Below are 23,223 nucleotides of genomic sequence, written 5' to 3'. Positions count from 1 at the left end.
TTGCTAAGACCATTAGTTGTTTAATCTGTTTCAGTGCCCTGTGTTTAGTTTTGCCTAGGCTAAATTAGATATTTTACTTTTTGTCTTTATGCAGTTTTACTTGCCTGCCTTCTGACAGAACTGTTAATTGAACTGAAAAAACAGGTTACTGGACCTGTATATAAGAGTTTGTAATTTTTGTATATGTGTTCTGTTTATCTTTATTACTTTGTTCTCCGCTCTGGGACTGGAATTACTCAATGAAGAGCAGGCTATAAATGAATAATCAGTCCTGACTGTGCATATATCAATATGTCAAATGTTCCAAGACATCTTCCCTGTCTACTAATCATTTATACTATTTTTTTTTTGCAAAGAGCTTTAGTCTATACTGCACTTGCTCCTCATAAAGCCCTGGGAAACTAAAAAAGGAAGAATATGATCTGCCCCAATTAAATCCAGAACAAGGAGTTGAACCCAAATCCATTCAACTCTCCAGCAGCCTAAATAAATTGGCCCACCTGAAAGCATGCTGTAATCATCTCCACCCAAGACCTGCACAAAGGGCAATTTTATTTATTCAATAATTCTAAATACATATCATTATTTAATGGAAAACACAGAATACATCTTACCAATACAAAGCCAGCATTGATGTATGTCTACTGCAAATGAGGTTATAAGTCCCAAACGTAAATCATGCTTTAATGTCCAGGCATTATTAGAGGATCTCAGGTCCCATCCCACTAAGGAACCATTCACAGTGGCATAAGCCAACACTGACTGGGCTCCTGAATTAAAGTGATGCATGTCTACCACACAGCCATCATCCTTCTGATCTAAAAACCTGGATAAAATAAAGACGACAACAAAATGGGTATCACATGGCTTCAGATTGCCCACAGCCTTGATGACTGCTTTGCTTGCCACTATGCTATCTTTTTGGTGGTGGAACTGCTAATTCTGAACCTGAGTGGAGATACTCTACCTAACTATAGTATTTGTTTATCATGCCCACATATTTATTCAGCTTTCTCACAAGTCTTAGAAGAGAATTCTCTCCTGACAGGAAAAGGGAAACCATAGTAGAACATGAACAAAATGCTCTCCAAAAACAGTAAGCCTCTATTTTTTTCAGTGCCAACTAAACTCAGTATCTGAACCAAAGAACTAAGGTGTTATAAGTGCTACCTATTACACCTTAAATCTCTACACATTCAGGAAAAGGAGGTGGCAGAGTACACTATACCATTTCAGGCAGTGGAGGGAAGGGGATGCCAGTTCTGAGTGCTGTCATTTTTCTTTAATCCTTTTACGAAAAGGAGCATGCCAGGTACAAAAGAGCTTACATCCTACATGCTAGTCTTCCACCTCCAAGGAGTGTTTCTGTTTGTTTTGGGAGTATTCAAAATATGATCCATTCTACCATCTCAGAACTTCAGCACCTCATTCTCCTGCGATGGTAGACCAGGCCTCACCCCATGGTGAAGCTTTCAAATTATCTTTTATTTGAAAGGAAGGGACTACTAATAAGAGCTTGCTAGTGAACACAGCCAATATCCAATGGGATGTATCAAAAGACTGATAAAACACCTGCTTTGTATTGGATGGATCTTAGGAGACTTGGGTAGTTTTGAAGCTTCAACACCAAGAAGTTGGATAGCTCCATTATCTGAAGCTACAGCCAAGTAATGAGAACCCTGACAAAAAGTCAGTGTCATCACGCGCCCTCCAATCCGGGAATATGTCAGAATTGATCTGTTGTAGAAAACAGAAAGAAAAAACTTTCAAAAACTGTTTTCTAACAATTCTAAAAATCCACATAAATCAGACATTAACACCCAATAAAATATTCAAAATAAACCTACAAAAACAGTGAGCTGCCAACACATCATGTATCTACATTAAAATCATGTATACTATCAAGATTTCTTCTACAGAATCCTGGGAATCTGCAGTTCTTTGAGGGATCCTCATTTCTGTCACAGATCTACAATTCTGGGGTCAGAAACTACCTGCTGGGTCAAATGGGCTCCTGCTGGGAGGAAGTGCGGGATATAAATTAAATAATAAAATAAATAAATAAATATAAGATCAACTTGTTAAGAATGGGCTGGGGATAATTATAATATGAAATGGGGGACAATGTTTAGGTAAGAAGTGTACAGTAGTTCACTTCTTGGTTAGAAGATAAGCGACTACCTTTGTTTGGAAATGTGGTTTCATAGTTTTTTTTAAAAAATAGGGAAGAAATCTGTCCCCCATGCTCTTTAATATCTATATGAAGCCGCTGGGTGAGGTCATTAGGAGATTTGGAGTGCGTTTCCAGCAATATGCTGATGATACGCAACTCTACTTCTCCTTTTCATCTTCTTCAGGTAAGGCTGTTAATGTACTAAACCGCTGCCTGGCCGCGATAACGGACTGGATGAGAGCTAATAAACTGAGACTCAATCCTGACAAGACTGAGATGCTGTTGGTGGGGGGGCTCTCTGCCCAGATGGTTGATGTCCGACCTACCCTAGATGGGGTTACACTCCCCCTAAAGGAGCAGGTCCGTAGTTTGGGGGTCTTATTAGATCCGCTCCTGTCACTGGAGGCTCAGGTAGCCTCGGTGGCACGGAATGCGTTCTACCAGCTTCGGCTGGTAGCCCAACTACGACCCTATCTGGACAGGGAGAACCTCGCCACAGTTATCCATGCTCTGGTAACCTCTAGATTGGACTACTGTAATGCACTCTACGTTGGGTTACCTTTGAAGACGGTTCGGAAACTTCAGCTGGTGCAGAATGCTGCAGCCAGAGTTCTCACTTGGACTAAAAAATCTGACCATATAACACCTGTCCTGGCCCAACTGCACTGGCTACCAATATGTTTCCGGGCCAGATTCAAAGTGTTGGTTCTTACCTATAAAGCCCTTAATGGCATCGGACCGCAATACCTGGTGGAACGCCTCTCCCGCTATGTACCTACCCGTTCGCTACGCTCGATGTCGAAGGCCCTTCTCCGGGTTCCAACTCATAGGGAGGCCCGGAGAGCAATAACTAGATCTAGGGCCTTCTCAGTGGTGGCCCCCGAATTATGGAACGCCCTCCCTGATGAGATACACCTGGCGCCTTCTTTGTTATCTTTTCGGCGCCAGGTAAAGACCTACCTCTTTGCCCAGGCATTTTAATCTTAATTTTAATTTTAATTGTAATCTTATTTTAATCTTTGTCTTCACCTTGTTTTTAAAATGTTTTTATAGTTGTATTGTACCCACATTCACCTGTATTTTAATGTGATTTTATTCTGTTGTACACTGCCCTGAGAGCTTGTTGTTAAAGGGCGGTCTAAAAGTACAATAAATAAAATAAATAAAATAATAAGAAATGGTTATATGAAATGTGAAAATATATACAACCAATACTAATATATCAGGAGCCCAAACAAAGCTCCAGAGTCTCCATCACCATCTGGAATGGAGTTCTGCTGCCTTCCCTGAATATCTCACTCTGTAGCTCCTTTTCCCAACAGTAACCTTTGGCAGTTCATGCTGCTGCTGGAGAGGAGCAGCATTCCAAAATCAGGGAATGAAAATCCATCTACCTGTGGGCAGAGCTCATGACCTAACCCAATTAACTCTGCAGCACCTCTTTAACGATAGGCATTTTGCAAGTGACCACCTGCAAAAAGCATTGCCCTTTAGATGGTCTTTTTTACTGGTTGCTCATGGTGTGGTATGGATGATTCACATTTTTTTGGGGGGGGGGCACCAGATGTTAGGTTTTACAGTGCCATTTGCACTGACTTTACCTCTTCTATCCCCAAGCCATTTAATTGCCTGAGACTGTGAGCCCTATGGGACAGGACTGTTAACATTTAGACATAGTGCTATAAGCCACATTGAGCTTACAGGATGTTTATTTTATTTTAGCTATCTATATACTGCTTAATCACTAACATTTCTAATTAGATAGAGCAGTTTAAGTAATAAATGTAAATGAATAATAGGGATGGTATAGGAAATGCTTTTCAAATACTGTATGCTATTCACTAATACGCAAAAAAAACCCTTGTGGTTTAAGAATGGACCTATAGCCAACAAATATTTCTTTCAAACTTTAAAAAACAGAGAAATTGGGCAGCTATAGTGAATGCACCAGGGGAGCAAGAGACCTGACCTCCTCTCTGAGATATTGGACTGCCCTAAAAACTTGTAAAAAAACCAAACACAATTTGGTTTGGTCTTTCACAGTCCAATCCACTTCCTGTGTAACTTGGAAAAATTTGGTAACGTGCCTCTGAGCATATGGTGAGTGGTGGCAACACGTGCCATCTCCAAAGATGGAGAATTACATTTTTGTATGCTTGTTGGTGTTCTTTTTACTTTAATTCTTTCCTGTGTTACTGCTGTTTCTACAGAGAATCTAACCTAGAAAATTATATTTCTCTCACTATTCATCCTAGAATTCTGTCTCAAATTTATTTTTATTAATTTCAAAGCCTTTTCATTGGCCAATGTCATACATGGTGAAGACAGCCTTTTGTGTTTCAAACTGGAGGTTATGATCTATTTCTATTTTGGGTGCATTAACAATTGAATCTGAAACTGTAGTTTGATGTAAAATCAGACTGATTACAATATGTTACTACTTAAGCAATGACTCTAGCTGCTGGAAAAAACAAACTTGGCCTGCCCCAGATGCATGTGTTCAACCTGCTATGCTTAAACCACTCCACTTAAGGAAAGGTGGGCATGGTCAATTAAAAACATAGAGCATAAATACATATCTTGTGCAAATTGAGACAACTCCTCATGTCCCCTGGAGACTATTCTACAGAATAGTCAATGCCATTATTCCACAATTGTTTTTGGAGGTTTTTTTTAGTGTAAATTTTGCAAAGTGTTGCTGTACTTCACATATTCACAGAAACAGAAGCAAAAGAAAATAATTTATTACAGGAAACTTCACTAAAATTGCAAAATAAATCAAACATATTTAAAGTGACTATCTGAACTATATTAATCCCCAGAAGAGAGACTGACTGTTAAACCACTCTGGCCACTGGAGCTCTGTCAGGAGAACAGGAGTCTCCTCTCAGTACCCTTCACAAATGACACTTCCCAGGATTCGTTGGGGGAAGCCATGACTGTACAAAGTGAAATAAATGTCTGGCGTGGGTGTAGCTACCTGATTAGCCAAGCCAAACAGCTTTGAGTCTGCCTTTTAGAACACTGACTGTTCTTACTGAGCATGCCTGATGCTATAATAGACTTCAATGTTAAATTTCTTAAATTTATTAAAAATCAGCCATGCATTTTTTAACTTTTAAACTGCAGACGATGAAGGTCAGGATATGGGGCAAGGTCAGTAATAGCATTACAGGTACTCTGTGAACATGGCTGATTTCAACAAATTATGAGACCACTGACATAAAAAAGTCCAACAAGGGTCTGGATTTTTTCCCTCTTGTTTTACACTTTGTACTCTTGATTCTCTCTGAGTGTTTTGTGTATCATCATGAAAACCTAGACAGTTGTTAAGCAAGCGTTTCTAAGTTCAGGACTATAGGTTTTGTTTTCAATGAGCTTATGGGAAGCAGCAGGATGGCATGGGGTATTTTCAATTTAACAATGCAGAATATGAAAAAAACATGCTGGCTATAGCATACAGCCACTCTTGTGGATGTATAATTTCTTTAGACATATACATGAAATGATAACATCTAACAGCATCTCAAATACCACTGACAAATAAATGCATATTTTAAAAATACTGTCTATTCTTAACTTTAGAACCCAGATAGTAGCTAAATACTTCTGCCAGTGCAAAAGTTTATTTATTTATTATTTATAAGTATCCTGCCATCTCCTGGTATTATACATTACCTAGTAGTAGTAGTCTTGCCCTCCATTTTCTGACTGTTCCATATTTTCACTGTTCCATCATTTGAGCATGTGGCAAAAATAGAGTGTTCATCAGAGACTCTAATGCGGTTCACTGCAGACTTATGTTCATGAAGGTGAGCAACCAGAAGCCCTTTAGGATGCCATCCTAAGGAAAGCAACAACAACATTTGTTTCCATCCAGCAACACTACAAAGGGCTCCCCTCAACCCTGCCCTTCAGCCAACCTGGGAAACTGTGATGTGGGCATCAACATAAAACACCATAATGCCAAGGCACTATTTTACCCATATTATCACCAGACACAGTTCTGCTGATGCTGAAAACTGAGAGTCATAAACCAACTTCTATAATTGTTCTTTCAAGCAAATCTTGTGATACTACACTCAAAAGAAATCTTAAATATTATCTATTTTATTTTTAAAACTTAGAGACAGCTTTTCACACAAAATGCTACCCAAAGTGCTTTATAAGCAGTTTGACAGTAATGATTTATATATGAATAAAATGCTATTTATTGTTTTAATTAAGGGAAAGCAGCAGTAAAGGGAACATACTTTGTACACAGTAAGAAAGCCAGTATTGGTGGTAGATATGAAGTATTTTGATTTAAAATTAAAATTAAAGCTCCATTTGATTCTAGTGTGAACATGGAATACTGTGCAACAGGGATTAGTCCCCTCTTTTCAAATGCTGATGAATTGCTTGCATGGAGAGAACTCCACGTTCACACTGAAGCCCTGAGGAATTTTAGATCAGACTCTGTCTGATCTAGTGGTCTCCTGCAAGCACAGGAAGCTCTCCCACTTTCAAATCAGCAGTGAAACTAACACAGGCAGGAGCTCCATTTGCACAATGCCTCATATATGGGACTCTCGATCAGTGATTTCCAAACTTTTTTTCCGCACAAACCACGTGAGAATTGCTGAGGGTCTTGGTGATCACTTAATGATCTTTCTGCCTCATGCAGCAATTGTAATGTGCTGTACGAATTTTAATAGTATTTTTACAGACACACCACAAATCACTTGAATGAATCTCATGGATCACTGGTGGTCCATGGACCACAGTTTGGGAACCCCTGCTCTAGATTATGACAACAGTACATATCAGCAGTTACTCGATGAGGGTAGCATGTTACATATTTGAAAACCAACAGGAAATACAAGATTTACATCTCACACTGTTTTATAGTGCTTTGCCATTATGACAAAGTGACAGCACTGCTTTGTAATGAAGTGAAGCTTATTGAAAGATTTCACATACATGAAAAAGATTAGAAGGTATTTGGCCAATAAATGTAAATAGACTCTCAAGTAGGTCAACCTCTTGCATATTGTTTGCTTCCAGGAAAGATTCTAGGAATATCAGATGCTATGTGCAGACTAATGAGATACTGGATTAGGGTTTTAAATGTCATGTATCAGCTACAAAGTACACAAAGTATAAATATCAGCATGATTCTGGCTCTCTTCACTCAAGATGGAAAACTAGAATATATCTTTGTAAAACTTTTCTGTGTGGATGTACTTCAACACCAAATGAATCTGTGAGTGGAAGCAACTGTCCAAAGGCCTTATTCTTAGGTTACTTTTTAGGCACACTGAACAACATACAGAAATATTCATCTAGCACCTTCTCATTTGGCTGTCAGATAGCAATTAAAAACAGCTGCTTCTACATGCTTTCAACAATTGTGCTCTCTGCTGTTTTATGAGAATGTTTAGGATTTGTAAGCTGCCATGATGTTCCATTATGGTTAAAAAGTAGGGTGTACATGTTTTAAGCAAATACAAAAAGAATTATGTGTAAAGTAATTCAGAAGAGTCCACATATGCAGATATTTTGTATCTGCATAGGACCAGAATACATACTTGTATAAATGTTATTATGTTACTTAACACATGCTCATTTAAACAGGATTACAAGTTTCCTGCTCCTCTGCTACATTCTGCCCAAACCCACCCTGGAAATATCTAGAATTTGTGTTCCTGCTCAAGGCTGCTTCATCCAGCTGCCTAAATGCCCAGGACCCATTATTTTGACCCATCCTACTCTCACCTGGCAATTGTTCATAGTATCTGTACACACACACACAAATATAACTGTATGAAAGCACTACAAAAAGTCAACTGAAGAGCCAACTCAGATTTTTTTGTTTGTTTCTTAGGCAGTCACACACCATCTAACAAAACTACATTCCAAACTACATTCAAACAGCATTGCTACTGCAATTCTGTAGCAAGAACAGAGTTTATGATGTTCCATAAACTACAGCGACTAAAGCCCAATTCAGGCATTATACTCATGAGTAAATAGAACAGGAACAAATACATTAGTTCCACACACACACACACAAACCACAGTTGCAGAGGGTGACCGTCTGCACCAGGGAGTGTCCTGCACTTGTGGAGGCTCCCCCTGTAACAAAGAACCCAGATTTTCTGTTCACATATTCTGCTTACTTCCATGTATAACACCTGAATAGGGCTTCAGATGACACAGTAAGCAGAAACCACCACCCACTACCCCAAATTCTATGCCAGTAGACCTTGCTGTTTGCAGGGCTGAAGTTGAGAGTTTGGTGTTACCCTCATAGCAGCTCCACCCCTATGTCAAGAGTATGCCAAACATCACCTGGAGGGGGTGGCTTGCTCTCCCATTCTGCATTCTCCATCATCTGCTTGGCAATCCTTTCAGCACTGCATTGTTCACGCTTCTGCTGAATTAGTTGCTGAAGTTCCGTTTTACAAGTAGTAATGCGCAGCTGGTATGTAGAAGGTGAAGCTATACTGCTTAAAACTTGTATGGTTGGTTTTCTGGCTTGGACAACAGTTCCATCTGCTGTCTGAAAGGCACAAATCAAGTTGCATATTCATGTTTAGAAATATGTAATCAATATTTATCTTTTGAAGAACTGAGAGACATCCTCTCTTTCATTATTCAAACCTGACTTTTGCATCAGAAATCCATTTTACACCAAGCTCCCATTTTACTAAACAGCAAGCATTTAAGATCAATGTTGAAAAGCTGCCCTAACATTTGAAAGCCACTGCACATAATAAATATCTATGGCAGATAGCAATGTTACAAGAAATGTAAAAACATGATATGTTACCCAAGCAATAAAATCATCTTATTTTTTTAAAAATGCGGCCCTTTTGCCATATAGTGGCATTCAAAGAAGCTTTTAATTGAATTAAAAACAGCAGATAAAAATACCCAACAAACCATTGTAATTACTAAAATACAATAAAATGCAATTGTTAAATAACCAGCACCCAATCAGCCAAACCAATCAGACAAATTCGGTGGTGGTGGCAGTGGCAGAAGGGGTGGATGGGGAGGGGATGCGGTGAAATTGTCCAACCCCCAAACCAAGGTAAACAGGACAGCCTTTCTCTGGCTCCTAAAAGATAGCAAAAATGGTGCAATGTGAGTCACAACTGGAACACAACCTAGAAACCGCCCTCTCCAGTAACCTTAACTCTGGAGGTGAGGGCACCCAGAGAAAGGCCTCCAAAGATGACCTCACACGTAATTTCCAGAAGAATGGCTGTGTTAAGTCTGTTGTAGCAAAACCAATAAAGAGTCTTGTGGTACCTTGAAGACCTCAAAAGCTTATGCCATGATAGATTTGTTAAAGTTATTGTGGTATAAGCTTTTGTGGACTGTTTCGCCAGATGCATGAAATGTAATCTTGAACTGACAAGAATACATTCATAGGGTGGAGTGCTGGGGGGACACAGAGAAGTGAGTTCAGAGAAAAATTAAATGTAAGAAGAGCAGACTCCAATAATAACCTTATGTAAAAAGATGCTGATTGCTTGAATCAGCTTTGAGCTTATCTGTGGTGCTGTAAACTCCATCCATCAGGTATAAGAACACTCACAGGTTTATTTACCCCAAGACACAAGACAGATCAGTCAAGAATTCTGTACCTTACTAGCAAGGTTGCTGATTTGATTCACTCACAATCTCCAGTTCAAAAGCTGGCTTGAATTCAGAGGCTGTCGTTTCAGGACTGTTAATTGTTTAAATAAATAAAACAGACCTGAGTCTTGAATCAGAAAAACATTTCTAGACATTAAAAACTATTGCTACCTCTCAATTCAAAGGACTACGTAAAACACTAATTTTAAAAGTCCCCAAAAGTACCTGTGGTGAGGATGACAAAGGAGCGCAAATGCCAGCAGAAGACTCTGATCGAAGAGATTTCCCAATCTGGATGGCTTCTTGATCTGTGGGTTGGCTATGGCCTTTGCTAATTGGCTGAGGCATGCTAGAAGGTTCCAAAGAGCCAAACATACTCTTCCATTCCTCATTTACATTTGAATCTTGTTTTACATGTTTTCTAGCTAAAATCAGCAAGCCCCAAAAGAAGAATCATCATAAGACTGATTACTATTTATTATAACAAAACATCCAATATGGCCAGGATTCTAGCCGTATAAGCAGATACTGAATTAACCAACCTGATTTATTGTGACATAATGTTAATGGGGAAAATTGAGTGCTGGATTATATAAATCAGCTGCTAGATGAGTTGGGTGAACGTTTCAATTCATCACAAACTAAACTTGGAATATTCAGCTTTATTCCTATGGATGACCCATGTCCTCTAGTGCTCAAACCATAAGGAAACTTTTAAACAGAGAAGTGAATGAACCTTGTGGTTTTGTTCAAGATTACACAAGTCTTAGCATTAAGGAAGAAACTGATCTATAATTTGACAGAAAACATATTATTGCTGGAATGAAATAGGATCCCATTTCCAACAAGATGGCAAGACACAAATTACATGTTCAAGAATGTAAATTTTGAGAGGTGGTGGTTGGGAAAGAACAAATTATTTCAAAGATTGCTTTTCAGGCCATCAAGGAAACACATCCAAAACACATCCATAGAACATATGGAGCCCATTATGTCCAAACAGTGCCACTATCTGAAAAGAGGAGTTGGATAAATAAGGCAATAGGTACAGCAACTTCATTTCAATATAATGTCCCTACCTAACTTTAAAACTGATTCCCCTGACACTTTAAATATACATTATTGTAAGAAGTGCCTCTTTTATTACAAACCATAGGTCTATATTCTGTGGCCAAAATTAAACTATACAAAGCTTTGCAAATTTTCCTATCTGAATAATTTATATTTGAATAATTTAGAAGGAAATGGTGCAGTAGTAGGAAAGTAGGTTGATGATTAGAGAAGCATGATTGGAGGCATGTACTCATGTCTGGTACCGAAGCACCATCTTCCATACACCATACTAAAGATTGACACAGACCTGAATTTCTCTTAAAAACCCAGCACAATCACGTATCATTAAATATGTAAATTGCGTCTATTAAATTTTTAAAAAAATGTCTGAGTTGACATGGAAACTCCATCTCTGCTCAGTGATGGTCCATTCACATCTGCAATTTTTCAGCCCATGCTGCAGTCACTAAATGACACACACATGTGAATTCACATTACTCTTTATCAATTCAATATGTTATATTTCCCCTTTAGTCTGAAAACTTAAATAAAAGCAGATATTCTCATCATAGATGGAATTTGATGATATAATGAAATCTTCCATATCTTTCATAAGCATAAAATTACAGGAAAGCAACAAGATGCAAATCACAAGATTATACTAACCACGTTTGTCATCAGACTCCTGCTTTGTTTTAACAAGATCAACTTGTCTCTCAGTTATACCCAGAGCTGCCAAATCAATTACTCCTTTTTGGGTGCTGTCATGAAGATGGCTTTGGTCCACTATGTTGGCCTTTGCTTTGTTGGACTTTAACATGAAGTCTCTTAGAGCTAACAGCTTGTCTTCTTCTTCCTCAGTCATCCCCTATCCCAAAACAAAACAAAAAATGGGCAGTTCAAATTATACATTTATCAAGACAAGGGAAACAGGCGAGAATTTCAGATTTTATATAGCATGTGGCAACAGGGGTCAAGCTGGATCAGGGTATAAAATGTTACATTTACACTGTAACACAGGAACTGTTTGGCTGTGGCTACACATCAATGTACTGTTTTTAAATGATGGTCTGGATGTTGAACAGTCTCTTGAGGATCGTCCAGAAATCAACACTTTTGGGAAATCAAGTAGATATGAGTTCTTTTTATTGAGAAGTCTTTACTCAATAGGAAGCAAAAATAAACAGGGTAGCCATAAATAATCAGAAAAATCTGTGGGAAACAGAATGCATATCCTTGATCAGATCCTCTGATGGGGCACTTCTGGTGGTTCCCCACACCCTTGAGGTTCATCTGGCCTTCACTTTGGACTGAGTCTTTGGTGTGGAAGGTTCTGTGTTGTGGAACTTCCTACCAATAGAGTGTTGGCAGGAACCATCCTTGCCTTCTTTTAGACTGTATTGTTTAAACAGGCCTTCACAATATGAATTTCTCTTTTAACAAACCATTATTTACTGATGTCTTATTGATGTTTTTAATTATGTTTTTATGGATCTTTTTACTGTTTTTTTAAAATAATTTTGTATACAGCTTTGATATTATGTTTTGAAAGTGTGGGTTATAAATACTTAAAAAAATAATAAAAAATAAAAGTAGTCCAAATCCCTGCTCAGTCATGAAGCAGTACATGGCAAGTCACAAACCCACCTCACAAAACTGTTGGAAGGGTTAGCAGATCAGTAAACAAGGTATGAACTGTAATGTACTTCTGTCTAGTAGCAAGGGTGAAGAAATTATGATTGACTTGTACTAGCAGTGCATATATACAGTTTACCTATCTGCAAACAGGAAGTTATCATAGCTATTCCAAGAACTTCTTAGGGCTGCACATTTTAAAATCGCTAAATTAGTCACTGAAGTTTGAATCACAAATTAAAAGAATGCCCTCTGATTAATAAGTGAGACTGAGATTAGTTACGATACAAAGACATACTGGCTTCCTTCCATCTCTGCCAAATTTGATGGAAAACAAAAAGATAGTTTTTCCTTCCAGTTGGTATCTTACATTGCAAGATAAAACCACTATGGTTTTTCTCCTAGCAATAAGAATGTCTCGCAAATGGAGCCATCAGTGCTCAGTTGGATGACTGTAATTTTTTTAAAAAAAATCTTGATAGTCAACAAATGAAATATGAACTTGCACACTTTTTGAAGCCACATTTCCTCTGGTTACTGTAACAGTGAATATTCTACATTATAGGTACCGATTTATTTTTTTAACATGGTAAATTATTTCTTACTTCAGGAAAATTATTCCTTTCTTTCAATATCCTCCAAAAGGCACCTATGTTGAGATTTTGGTAATCAATTACAAACCAGCTGGTAATTAAAAAAAACCTACTAGTTAGCTTTAAATCATTTTCTGCTCAGCTACAGAAACGATCTTGCTTAGAACTAGTCTAGATATTGTATTGCCATGGTGAATTCCCCCTCCCACACAAAGCCATATAGTCTAGTAAAATGCACATTAATCAGAGCTTATCACACAGCCATTTTCCTCTCCTTGCCATCAACATCTTTCACATGGAATAGTGGTGAGGAAGCTCACTACACAATGGCCCTGAATCACATTTCAAGTTCTACTAGATGCTTCAGCTGGAGACAGGATTCACCACAGAGATATCGATCCCCATTGCAAAGGTAAGTAGACTAGCTTTTTGAATGTCTCACATTCACATACTAACTCAAGATTCCATGTCACCTTTTATCTAAAATGTGAAGATAATAAATCTGTATATGAGCGAGAAGGTGAGGGCAAGCTGGAGGTTGCATCTGCCTGTTGTGCCTCCTTGCTAACACGCAGGCATGCCGAAAGGTGAATAATGTGGCAATGACTAGTCTAGGAGGATGATCTTAGATGCATGGCTCCAGCGTAAAAGGCGGGCAGCAGGTGTTGAAGGGATGGAGTGCTACAGTGGTTGTGTGTGCTTGAACACAGAGTATGTGAAAGCAAGGAGTGAGAAAGAGAGAATGTGTGTATTAGAAAGACCAATGTGGAAAGAGGTATGAACCAGGGATGTTTGAGGCTTGGCTAGAACCTTCAGAGCAAGAGGCAGACTACAGCCTGTGATTGGAGAGACTACAGGAAGGATTAATTAAGGTGAATGGGAGGCTTTGTTTGCTTAACAACGGGGTTGAGAAGGAAACCAGGATTCAATTTGTGTTTAAAAAGAAGCCTCCTAAAATAAGCCCATTTAGATACTCACCACCCCTTACCACAAAGTTAGGGAACAGCTGGATTCTGAGGGCTTAGCCTTTTGAATTTGTAACACTGACATATTGCAGAGGGAGTACATTCTCTGAGAGACTTATCTTTGCGCATATCACATATTCTATTGCATAGAATAATCCATATTTTTGAGCCTTTGCAGTTCACTATTTTATCACACTTCTGCAGCTGATGGTTTTAAGATTGTCTTTACCACCTGGCAGGAAGATACTTATGATCAAACTACCACAGGGTGAGCAGCTCGCATTAGGGCAATCTGTCGCTCTGGATGGGCCTGTTCTTTTGTATGCTGGCCTAACTCAGCTCCAACATATGCTGTCCCAACAACATTAGCTTGAACCATTAAAAAATGCTGTGCTATACTGAAACACAGTATCAAATCAGAAAGAGGCAGAAAAACAGGAATGTTCAGGTGAACATAATAACCAAGAGACCACAACAACCTATGTCTTCTTCTTAGAAAGAATCGTGGCCTCAGTCCATTGGAAATTCTCCTGCATAAGTCCCATTGAAATGAAAGAGCATGTCATTGGTCTTACCCAACTCAGATTCATTTCAATGGGGCTTGTGCTGGAGAAATTGCCAGTGTCATGGCTATATTTTGATGTTGTACAGATACTACCACAATACATGTTCCTGCTTTATCATGAATTTTCAGCACTGCCATCATCGCAGTAAGTAAATACTTGAGAAAGTAGCTTCTTTAGCAGCTGGGCAATTGCAGGATCTTCAGGTGGTGGGCAATCAGGAAGAGTTCCATTCCTTTTCTTCTGACGAAGTTGCAGAGTTCTGAAAAGGCTTCCTATGTCCTTGGATCGTAGAGCATAATCAAATATAGAACGGCTTACAGGCTCCTTGAGGACACTCAGTAGGACTATTTCTTTATCTATCTGTAATTCAGGAAAGGAAACAAGTAAGTAATCATACAGCCATAGAAATGTAACTTAGGAACCGGGGGGTGGGGGAGAGAGAGCAAGTTACTCTGTGGTAGGTTCTAAAAGAAGAAAGGGGAATGTCTTGTAAGATTGCTCTCAAGAAATTTGCAAATATAACTAAGAACCATATCTGCTTCCTTTGTGTCAGACTGTTTTCAATAACTATTATGGATAACATTCAACTACTTTTCACTATTGATACAGCACTTTTTCAACATGCAAAGAGCTGCACAACTCATACTATGGCTTCCTTCACAACAATCCTGTGAGGAATGTATCTACACTTTGCATTTAGTACAGGAATGGGGAATCTGAAGCCCTCCATATGCTGTTGGACTCCAATTCCCATCAGCCCCAAGCAGCATAGCTAATGATCTAGGAACTGGGGTTCAATAACATCTGGAGTACCACAGGTTCCACATACCTGATTTAGCAAATGGGAAATGAAAGCTGAGAGCTAATCAGGATTTATCCAGGGCCTGTTTGAACTATCTGGACTATTTTACTAAAATGTTTCTCAAACTGTTCATGCATTTCTGGCACGGCTTCTAACAGCTTCCCCCTCCACTAGCAGTAGCCAATGAAATGAAGCTTGGGCAGGGAAACTCACAACATGATGCTGCTGCACTCCCTGGCAAGTGCTCCTAGTCATTATTGCAGAGGTAGGGAGGATTCACTTCGGCGGCACCTTTTTGACTAACCTAATATCTAATAGAGCTCTCAAAGTCGAGGCATGAAGATCCTAAGCTAAATCATTTTCAAGTCCTTTGTATGCTGCAATTCTCATTAAATGAAAAATAAAATTTTAGTCGATTCATTACCTGTATTATTGGCTGAGTGATAAAAGGATGCAGGTAAGGCATGAGTTTGCAATAAACGTCAGCAATATTCAAATGCTGTGCTACAACGGTTATAAATCCTACTGCTCCATAGCGTATCCAAAGATTCGGATGGCACAGGAATGGAGCTGGGGGAGGAAATGAACAAAGAAGAGGGAACAGATTTTTATCAATCACACAATCAATTTTTTTTAAAAAAAACAGGAACGCGAACAAGTACACGCATCTCAGACCAAACTCCAAATGGGATCCAACATAAAAGAGTGTCAACTTTTAAATCTAGAATCCCTTTACATTATGATCCTGCCTGATGGAAGACAACTACACTGGACGTTTGTTTCATTCTAAACTGCAATTGTATTAGTTTTACTTGAAAGTGTCCATAATCGGCACTGTAAGCCACAAAACCATTATTACTTGCTGACCACCATTTTGGCACTGTATATAATTATTACTCTGTTCAAATCCAAATGGAGACTTAGCTGCCTTTGTCAGTTTCCTCAGCTCACTGAAGTGTGGATAAATACTTAATGTGGCGTGCAGCTTTCTAAGGCTGCAATCCTAAATACAGTCACTTTGAAATAAGTGCTATTGCTTTTGAGTCAACTTGCATAGGATAGAGCTAAATCCATTATAGATACTGAATGATAATTACTTAACAGCCATTCCAGCTAGAATCTCATAAGTGACATCATACGTTTGATAACTAATCTGGCAAAGAATCTACTAGCTATACAAAAGATTGTGAAAGTAGAAAATTGCTTCCAGGGAAGCTAGCTTACCAATATCACAGGCAAACTCATAGATATGCGGTTTCTGCAAAAGCCCTAACTGGCACATACAGGTAAGGGCATTGAGGGCCTTATATATGACAAATTCTTCAGCATCACTGAGCCCTTGCTGAAGCAGAGGCTTTAGGATTGAAGAGCTTTGCCATCCAACGTAAGCAGCAACACCTTTACTCCAGGCAGAATAAAACACAAGTTACTATTCATAAGAGCTAAGACAAGAAGAAGTGTCAACAGGCATGTATGGTTAACCCATTCAATCCTGAAGGAAGAAACACTAAATGAAAATGGAAATGGACTGCCTTCAAGTCAATCCCGACTTATAGCGACCCTATGAATAGGGTTTTCATGGTAAGTGGTATTCAGAGGGGGTTTACCATTGCCTTCCTCTGAGGCTGAGAAGCAGTGACTGGCCCAAGGTCACCCAGTGAACTTCATGGCTGTGTGGGGATTCGAACCCTGGTCTCCCAGGTTGTAGCTACTGATCAGCCTCAGCACTCATTTTCAACACCAGGACTCATTTTAAAAATATCTCCCATAATTAAGTTACAGAATTCATTTCCATATGATAACATTACGGCCACTGGCATAGATGGCTTTAAGGTCACCATACTTTCAAGGAGAATAGATCTGTTAGTTGCTATTGTTTGTAATAGTAAAGAATGGAACTTTAATATACCTCTGATAATCTCATGCTGGAAACAAACATCAAGGGATGGCATGTGGCTATATATCTCCCTTATGCCTTGCTTGTGAGCTTACAGGGAGCATCCTGTTAGCCACAGTTGGAGAATGAGCACTGGACTAGATATATTGCTGGTCATAACCACCAAGGTAATTCTTATCTATTTATTATTGTTACTCAAACATAAAATGTTTCATGGATTATTGCAACAGCTTTACAAGCAGGCTTAGTCCTTAGTCTAGCCTTCCCCAATATGTGCCCTGCAATAGTTTTCTACTACAACTTTCATTATCCCCGACTATTGGTATTGCTGGCTGGCGATGATGGGGTTGAGGAAGGCTGCCACTCAAATGCAGGAAATTATTCACATAAGCACCTTAAACCCCCTTAACTCCCCAATTAAAAACAAACAAACCCTCATTTAATACACTGAAAAGCTGCATATAAAAAGCAAAACGTAGCCAAGCTGGTCCCTAAGGAACCCCCCCCCTCCAAACTCCACAGTTGGACAATACCAATGAAAACATTTACAAAAATGTGGCAATCTTTGAAGTTCTCTAGAACTTTTCATTAGGCAAGATGTGATACAAAGCAGGGGGTGCTTTGTATATCCAATTCAGGGCTGAGTGGAAAAATGGACTTCTGTCCAGACAATTTTTGCCCAAGGGTCTAATCCAATGTGGCAACCTTCTGCAGCAGCTGGTTGTGCTCAAAACTTATTCTGAAACTCTCTTGCCTCCCTCACTTTCAACTATCAAGAGGTGTTATGTGCTGTTTCTACGCTTGAGATGACTCTGTCTGTAATGAAATATCATAACTAGTCTTCCATAGGTTAACTACATCTTTAACATTTGTTTATTTAAAATACCATCCTGCCTTTTCCCTTTGGTCTCTTAGACATATTCTTAATCAAACCTCTCTTAAATTTGGCTTTTGGGTTACAGTGTCTTCTGTGTCAAGGTCAACGGATTGTGTTCCTTCCTTGTGCTTAGACCAATTCACACTATTAGTCTGCACATAAAGGAAATCCTAGACTCACAACCCTTTGTTCTATGTTACATCTTGCCTGACAGAGTTCTGGAGAACTCAAAAGCTTACCACACTGTTATGACTTTCTTGTTAGTTCCAATAAAGGTATTAGATCAACAGTGAACACTGAAATGAAAAGTTGATATTTGTTGCCAAGCACATACCCACTATGCTGTCAAAAAAAGCTCCTCGTAAATGCCAGTCATTCTTATCATTGAGAAAGGTGATCATATGGGAGAGGAGAACATCATTGGCTTTTTGACGACCAAAAAAGACACAAAGGCGAGTTATTCCATTTTCCATCAGCGTTTGTTTGACAATGTTTTCTGGGTCACTCAGCAAAGTGACAACTTTCTGCTGAACCATTTCATGCAAGGCTTGAAGCTCTGTAAAAAGGACCATGAAAATGGAGTAAGGAAAAACCAAGTGTGTCCGTGTAATTGTAATAGTAATTTATTGTTTTTAGCCAATGGCCATTACAATGTAAGTAGCCATATAAAACATATAATGAAACATGTGTATAAAACATTTGTAGAACATTAGGAATGTGTCCGTGTAGTCATCCTTGTGACCTTTGCACTCGGGAATCTCTCTTTTTGTCGGTCATTATATTTGACTTCTGGAATATACATTTATAAAACTTAAACAAAAACATTATTTATGTATTTATTTTCAATAGGCCATGGGTCACCAAACTATGGTACGGATACCACAAGTGCTGCATTCAGTGCACCTGGACATGAGTAGAAGGCTATGCTACAGAGTCAGACTTACATCAGTTGTTCCCACAGCACACACATCTAGGCTCATTCACAGACCCAATGTGCGCTGCAACACTCATGTGGTGCTCCTATGCCCACCATTTCTAAACTGGATGTGATATGGTGACTAAATTGCTGCACTGTCAGTCATGTCGCTGCTTCTAAAGGAATCATGTATGTGGTTATCCTTATAGCTAAAGCAGCAAATATGCAGAAAAAGCATTCTATTAACAATACCCAAGAAGTATCATTTTCTGGACATTCCCATACACTTCAAAATTACTTAGTGCATCTTGTGGAGCACAGGGGTCAGAGACTGCCCTGCAAAAGGTGAAGAAGACAAGGGATGGTGGGTAGAAGAAAAAAAAGAAAAAAATAGCACAAGCAGGACCACCATGGATTGGGGGGAGCAAGGCTTTCTGATAGGAGAGGAGCTCCTTGTGGGATAGTTTTGTGCAGCCTTGGGCTGAAAGGTTTAGAGCACATATGCAACAACAAAACTGGAGAGACAGCTAAAAGTCCACCTTAATTATTTGCTTAATGAAATACCTGATAGGAACAGATTTCGGTAACTAATAAAGAGGTTTGGAGGTACTTGGAACACAGAATCTAAACCTGACTGTGCAAACATGGACTATGACACTGGGGTTTTGTCTTTGTAATGCCTCTCTTTCATTGGAATTGGAGATTATCATAGATTCTTACTGTAGCTTCCAGGAAATGGAAGTCCTCTGCATCTTTCTAGACCCTAAACTAAAAAGATCAAAAATTAACAGCCCGATCCTATGCATATTTACTTGGAAGCAGGAACCATTATATTCCATTGGGCTTACTTCCAAGTAAGTGTGCATGTAATCATGCTCAAAGTAAACCAAATCAAAGTAAAAGGTACATTACCAGTGTCATAATTTTCACTAGGGTGCGTTGCATCATCCATTTCTTCACTATTTGGTTCATTTTCCATGTTCAAGTTTTTTAATTGGACTAGTTCTAGGAACCTCAGAGCCGTTTCCGCCAACAGTGCTATGTTCTCTGCAAAGATCAGGGCGGGGGGGAGGATAATTTGAGTGTTTTGAAAACTAACGTAACACCAAGCAGTGACAATAGTTAAGCACAGTGGATATGTGTTTAAAATGTGAAGTGTCTCAGAATAAAAATATCTTATACTGGCTAAATCCTAGACACAGACAAACAAAGGCTTGTAACTCTTCCAGGCTTGAACTTTGTAGAATTCCTTCATTTAGAAATGTATCAGTTTGTGGGGTGGAAAGAGCCACCAAGGATACCTTTCTTCATGTCTATGCCATATGGGCCTGGGCACACAATCATGTCCTGCATGTGAGCTCCAAGAGGCACCTTGCTGACTATTCATGAAAACAGAATGCTGGACTAGAAAGGTTTTGCGTCAGATCTAAAAAAGCAAAGATCATTCTAATATTTTTGTGTGACAAGCTTAAGTAGGGATGTGCACAACCTCCCAATCTGCCCAATGGCCCTTATCTGGGAGGTATCAGGTCAACTCACCCTGAGTTGACCTGGGGACTACCACCCCGCTCCTCTCCAAATCCAGTCCCAAATAGGTTTGGGAGGTGGGGCTAATGTTTAATTAGCCGGGACAGGGGTGGGACCTGAAGAAAACCCACTTGTGGAACATTACCCACACCCTGCAGAATCGCCTCCTCCTCTGAAGAGCTGTTGAGCGGAGGTGTTCCCCTGCAGATAATGCACAGCAAATTACTTTCCTTTAGGAAAGCCATTTGTGGAGCCACCCACCTGCCATGCATCTGACATCATGTGTCTGACATAACGTCATGCATCTGACATAACGTGTCTGATAGGTTTCCCATCCCTGTTTTAGAGACAGCAACAGGATATGGAGATGAGGGCTGTGCAGGAACCAAACATGTTCTTGCTGTTGAAATTCTGACCAAATTACTGAATTTAGGCAATATGTAATTGTGAGCTAAAAAACAAACAAACCTCAAATTCTAACATAAGGAAAAACATATTCAGCACTGAATAAAAATCTGTATTGCATAAACTGCCCTCTTTATGCCAGTTATATAATCTTTCAAAAGAAATACAGTGATATTCAAGAAATTATCCCTCTTCTCTTCCCACAACTCCCTTCTTACCAGCATAAGCCAGTCGGACAATAGTGGCTTCATCTTGGGCCAAATGTGCAATACCTGGCAAGATATATTCTGGATAGATATTGATATCATTACGTGGCACTTCTTTCACAAGAGCAAGAACTTTAGTGAGTGTCCTAACGGCTTCTGCCCTCACCCTGGGCACAGAGTCATTGCTGAAGTGCAAGAGATAAGGCGTGATACGATCTAGCAGGATTTCCACACTTAACCTGGGTGCCAACTGGAGAATCAACTCCAAAGCAGCAAGCTTTGAATCACAGTATTTGAGAGTCTGTAGGCATGAAGTTATCACTGACACCAAAATGACCAGCCCATTTTCCTTTGTCTCTCCCTCAGTTTTTTCTGTTAAGTCATGTCCACAGAGATTATGAATGATATTGTCCAGATCTTTTCGTATAACAAGGATGCGCTCATCTGCAGATAAAAATGTTTCCTTGGCAAATTGTGCCATGTAAGGCTGGAGGAAAGTGTAAAATATTTCAGGAAATGCATTGTTACGTTGTTGTTTCAAGTATTCTTCAGCTGCTAAACGTTTTTCTGGCTCACAGTGGATCATTTGAGTAACCTTCACATAAAAGAGGGCAAAGAGAACAAGGCAAAGATAATGTTTATTATTAAGTAAGTATGGAAAATGCAATAAGCCTTTGTAAATATTATTATTATTATTTACCAATTCTCTGATACTTGGGTCTTCAATTTTGTTCAGGACTTGTTCAGGGGCAAAGAGGCCATTTCTATATGCCAAAAGCTGTGACAAGTCAAACAGAGGTACACCTTCTGTAAAGAGCTCAGCTATTACACAACCTGGAAAATACAGAACAATTTCCTGAAAATTATAAATTAGGCATCTCTCTTTTTGTCTGCTCATAACCAAAACCCACAAAAGATAGAGGGGGTGCCATCTTCTGACTAAGCACACTTTCCTTTTCAAGTTCCAGCATTTAAGAAAAAGAGGTCACCTTTCTCAGCCTCTATAGTTCAGCCTCCAGTCTTCAGTGCTCCGGTTACCAATATAGAACCATAAGCCTGCACCCGAAAGCTGGTGTCAAGAAGCTGATGAAGATTTCAGTCTGCAGCACAGAAACGTGATTTTCCTAGCCCTGTTGTTCTTAAAAGAGATAGAAATCCCAGCAAATGGGGGTGAGGAAGGAGGATCAACTACATATTGTTTTTCCTCTAATGCAGTGATTCCCAAACTATTCCCCCCATGGACCACTTGAAAATTGCTGAGGGTCTTGGTGGACCATTTAATGATTTTTCTGCCCGTTCTGCCTGCATTTCCATAGATTTTAAATTGTAATACAATAAAATGCAACATAAGAACTAAAATAAATAAAAATACAACTAAAATCAATATGAATATTCGATGTGATAGATGTACTGTCTCCTATCTTTAACCACAAATCCACAAACATACAACGGCCCACCCAAATGAAGCTCACAGACCACTGGTGGTCCATAGACCACAGTTTGGGCATGCCTGCTCTAGCGCTCAAAGCCATCACCTCAAACAAATAGAAGAAACGCATGCAAGCCCGGAGATGTGCCTCTCTCTCTCACTCGCTCACTCACTCACACAAGATGATCAGTTGCCCAAAACAATTTGATCAGGGCTGTATACATAGAATTTCAAGTTGTGGATTCAGCTGTTAGCACATACATATTGGATCTGAGCAAGCCTGGGGATGTGCCTCTCTCTCTCTCTCTCTCTCTCTCTCTCTCTCTCTCTCTCTCTCTCTCACTCACTCACTCACTCACTCACACAAGATGATCAGTTGCCCAAAACAATTTGATCAGGGCTGTATACATAGAGTTTAAAGTTGTGGATTCAGCTGTTAGCACATACATATTGGATCTGAGCAAGCCTGGAGATGTGCCTCTCTCTCTCTCTCTCTCTCTCTCGCTCACACAAGATGATCAGTTGCCCAAAACAATTTGATCAGGGCTGT

The 23,223-nt window shown here is 39.4% G+C and overlaps 1 protein-coding gene across 3 annotated transcripts in view; it reads right to left on the bottom strand.

Annotated features, from left to right (window-relative positions):
* PIK3R4 (phosphoinositide-3-kinase regulatory subunit 4) overlaps positions 1-23,223 on the bottom strand; it is a 40,596-nt gene that overhangs the window by 8,478 nt on the left and 8,895 nt on the right. For all 3 annotated transcript variants that reach the window (XM_061586535.1, XM_061586536.1, XM_061586537.1), the window contains exons 3-15: positions 21,945-22,078; positions 21,257-21,839; positions 20,019-20,153; positions 18,525-18,746; positions 16,641-16,814; positions 15,841-15,986; positions 14,771-14,974; positions 11,522-11,723; positions 10,028-10,227; positions 8,507-8,717; positions 5,852-6,017; positions 1,573-1,737; positions 615-826 (exon numbers count right to left, since the gene is read on the bottom strand). In XM_061586535.1, the coding sequence (XP_061442519.1) occupies positions 615-826; positions 1,573-1,737; positions 5,852-6,017; positions 8,507-8,717; positions 10,028-10,227; positions 11,522-11,723; positions 14,771-14,974; positions 15,841-15,986; positions 16,641-16,814; positions 18,525-18,746; positions 20,019-20,153; positions 21,257-21,839; positions 21,945-22,078 (2,754 nt within the window). The remainder of the gene's footprint in view (positions 1-614; positions 827-1,572; positions 1,738-5,851; positions 6,018-8,506; positions 8,718-10,027; positions 10,228-11,521; positions 11,724-14,770; positions 14,975-15,840; positions 15,987-16,640; positions 16,815-18,524; positions 18,747-20,018; positions 20,154-21,256; positions 21,840-21,944; positions 22,079-23,223) is intronic.

This window comes from Rhineura floridana, chromosome 10 (genome assembly GCF_030035675.1).
Source record: "Rhineura floridana isolate rRhiFlo1 chromosome 10, rRhiFlo1.hap2, whole genome shotgun sequence".
Taxonomy (NCBI): Eukaryota; Metazoa; Chordata; class Lepidosauria; order Squamata; family Rhineuridae; genus Rhineura; species Rhineura floridana.
Note: the sequence above shows the minus strand (reverse complement) of the source record. Positions and strands in the feature narration are given on the sequence as shown.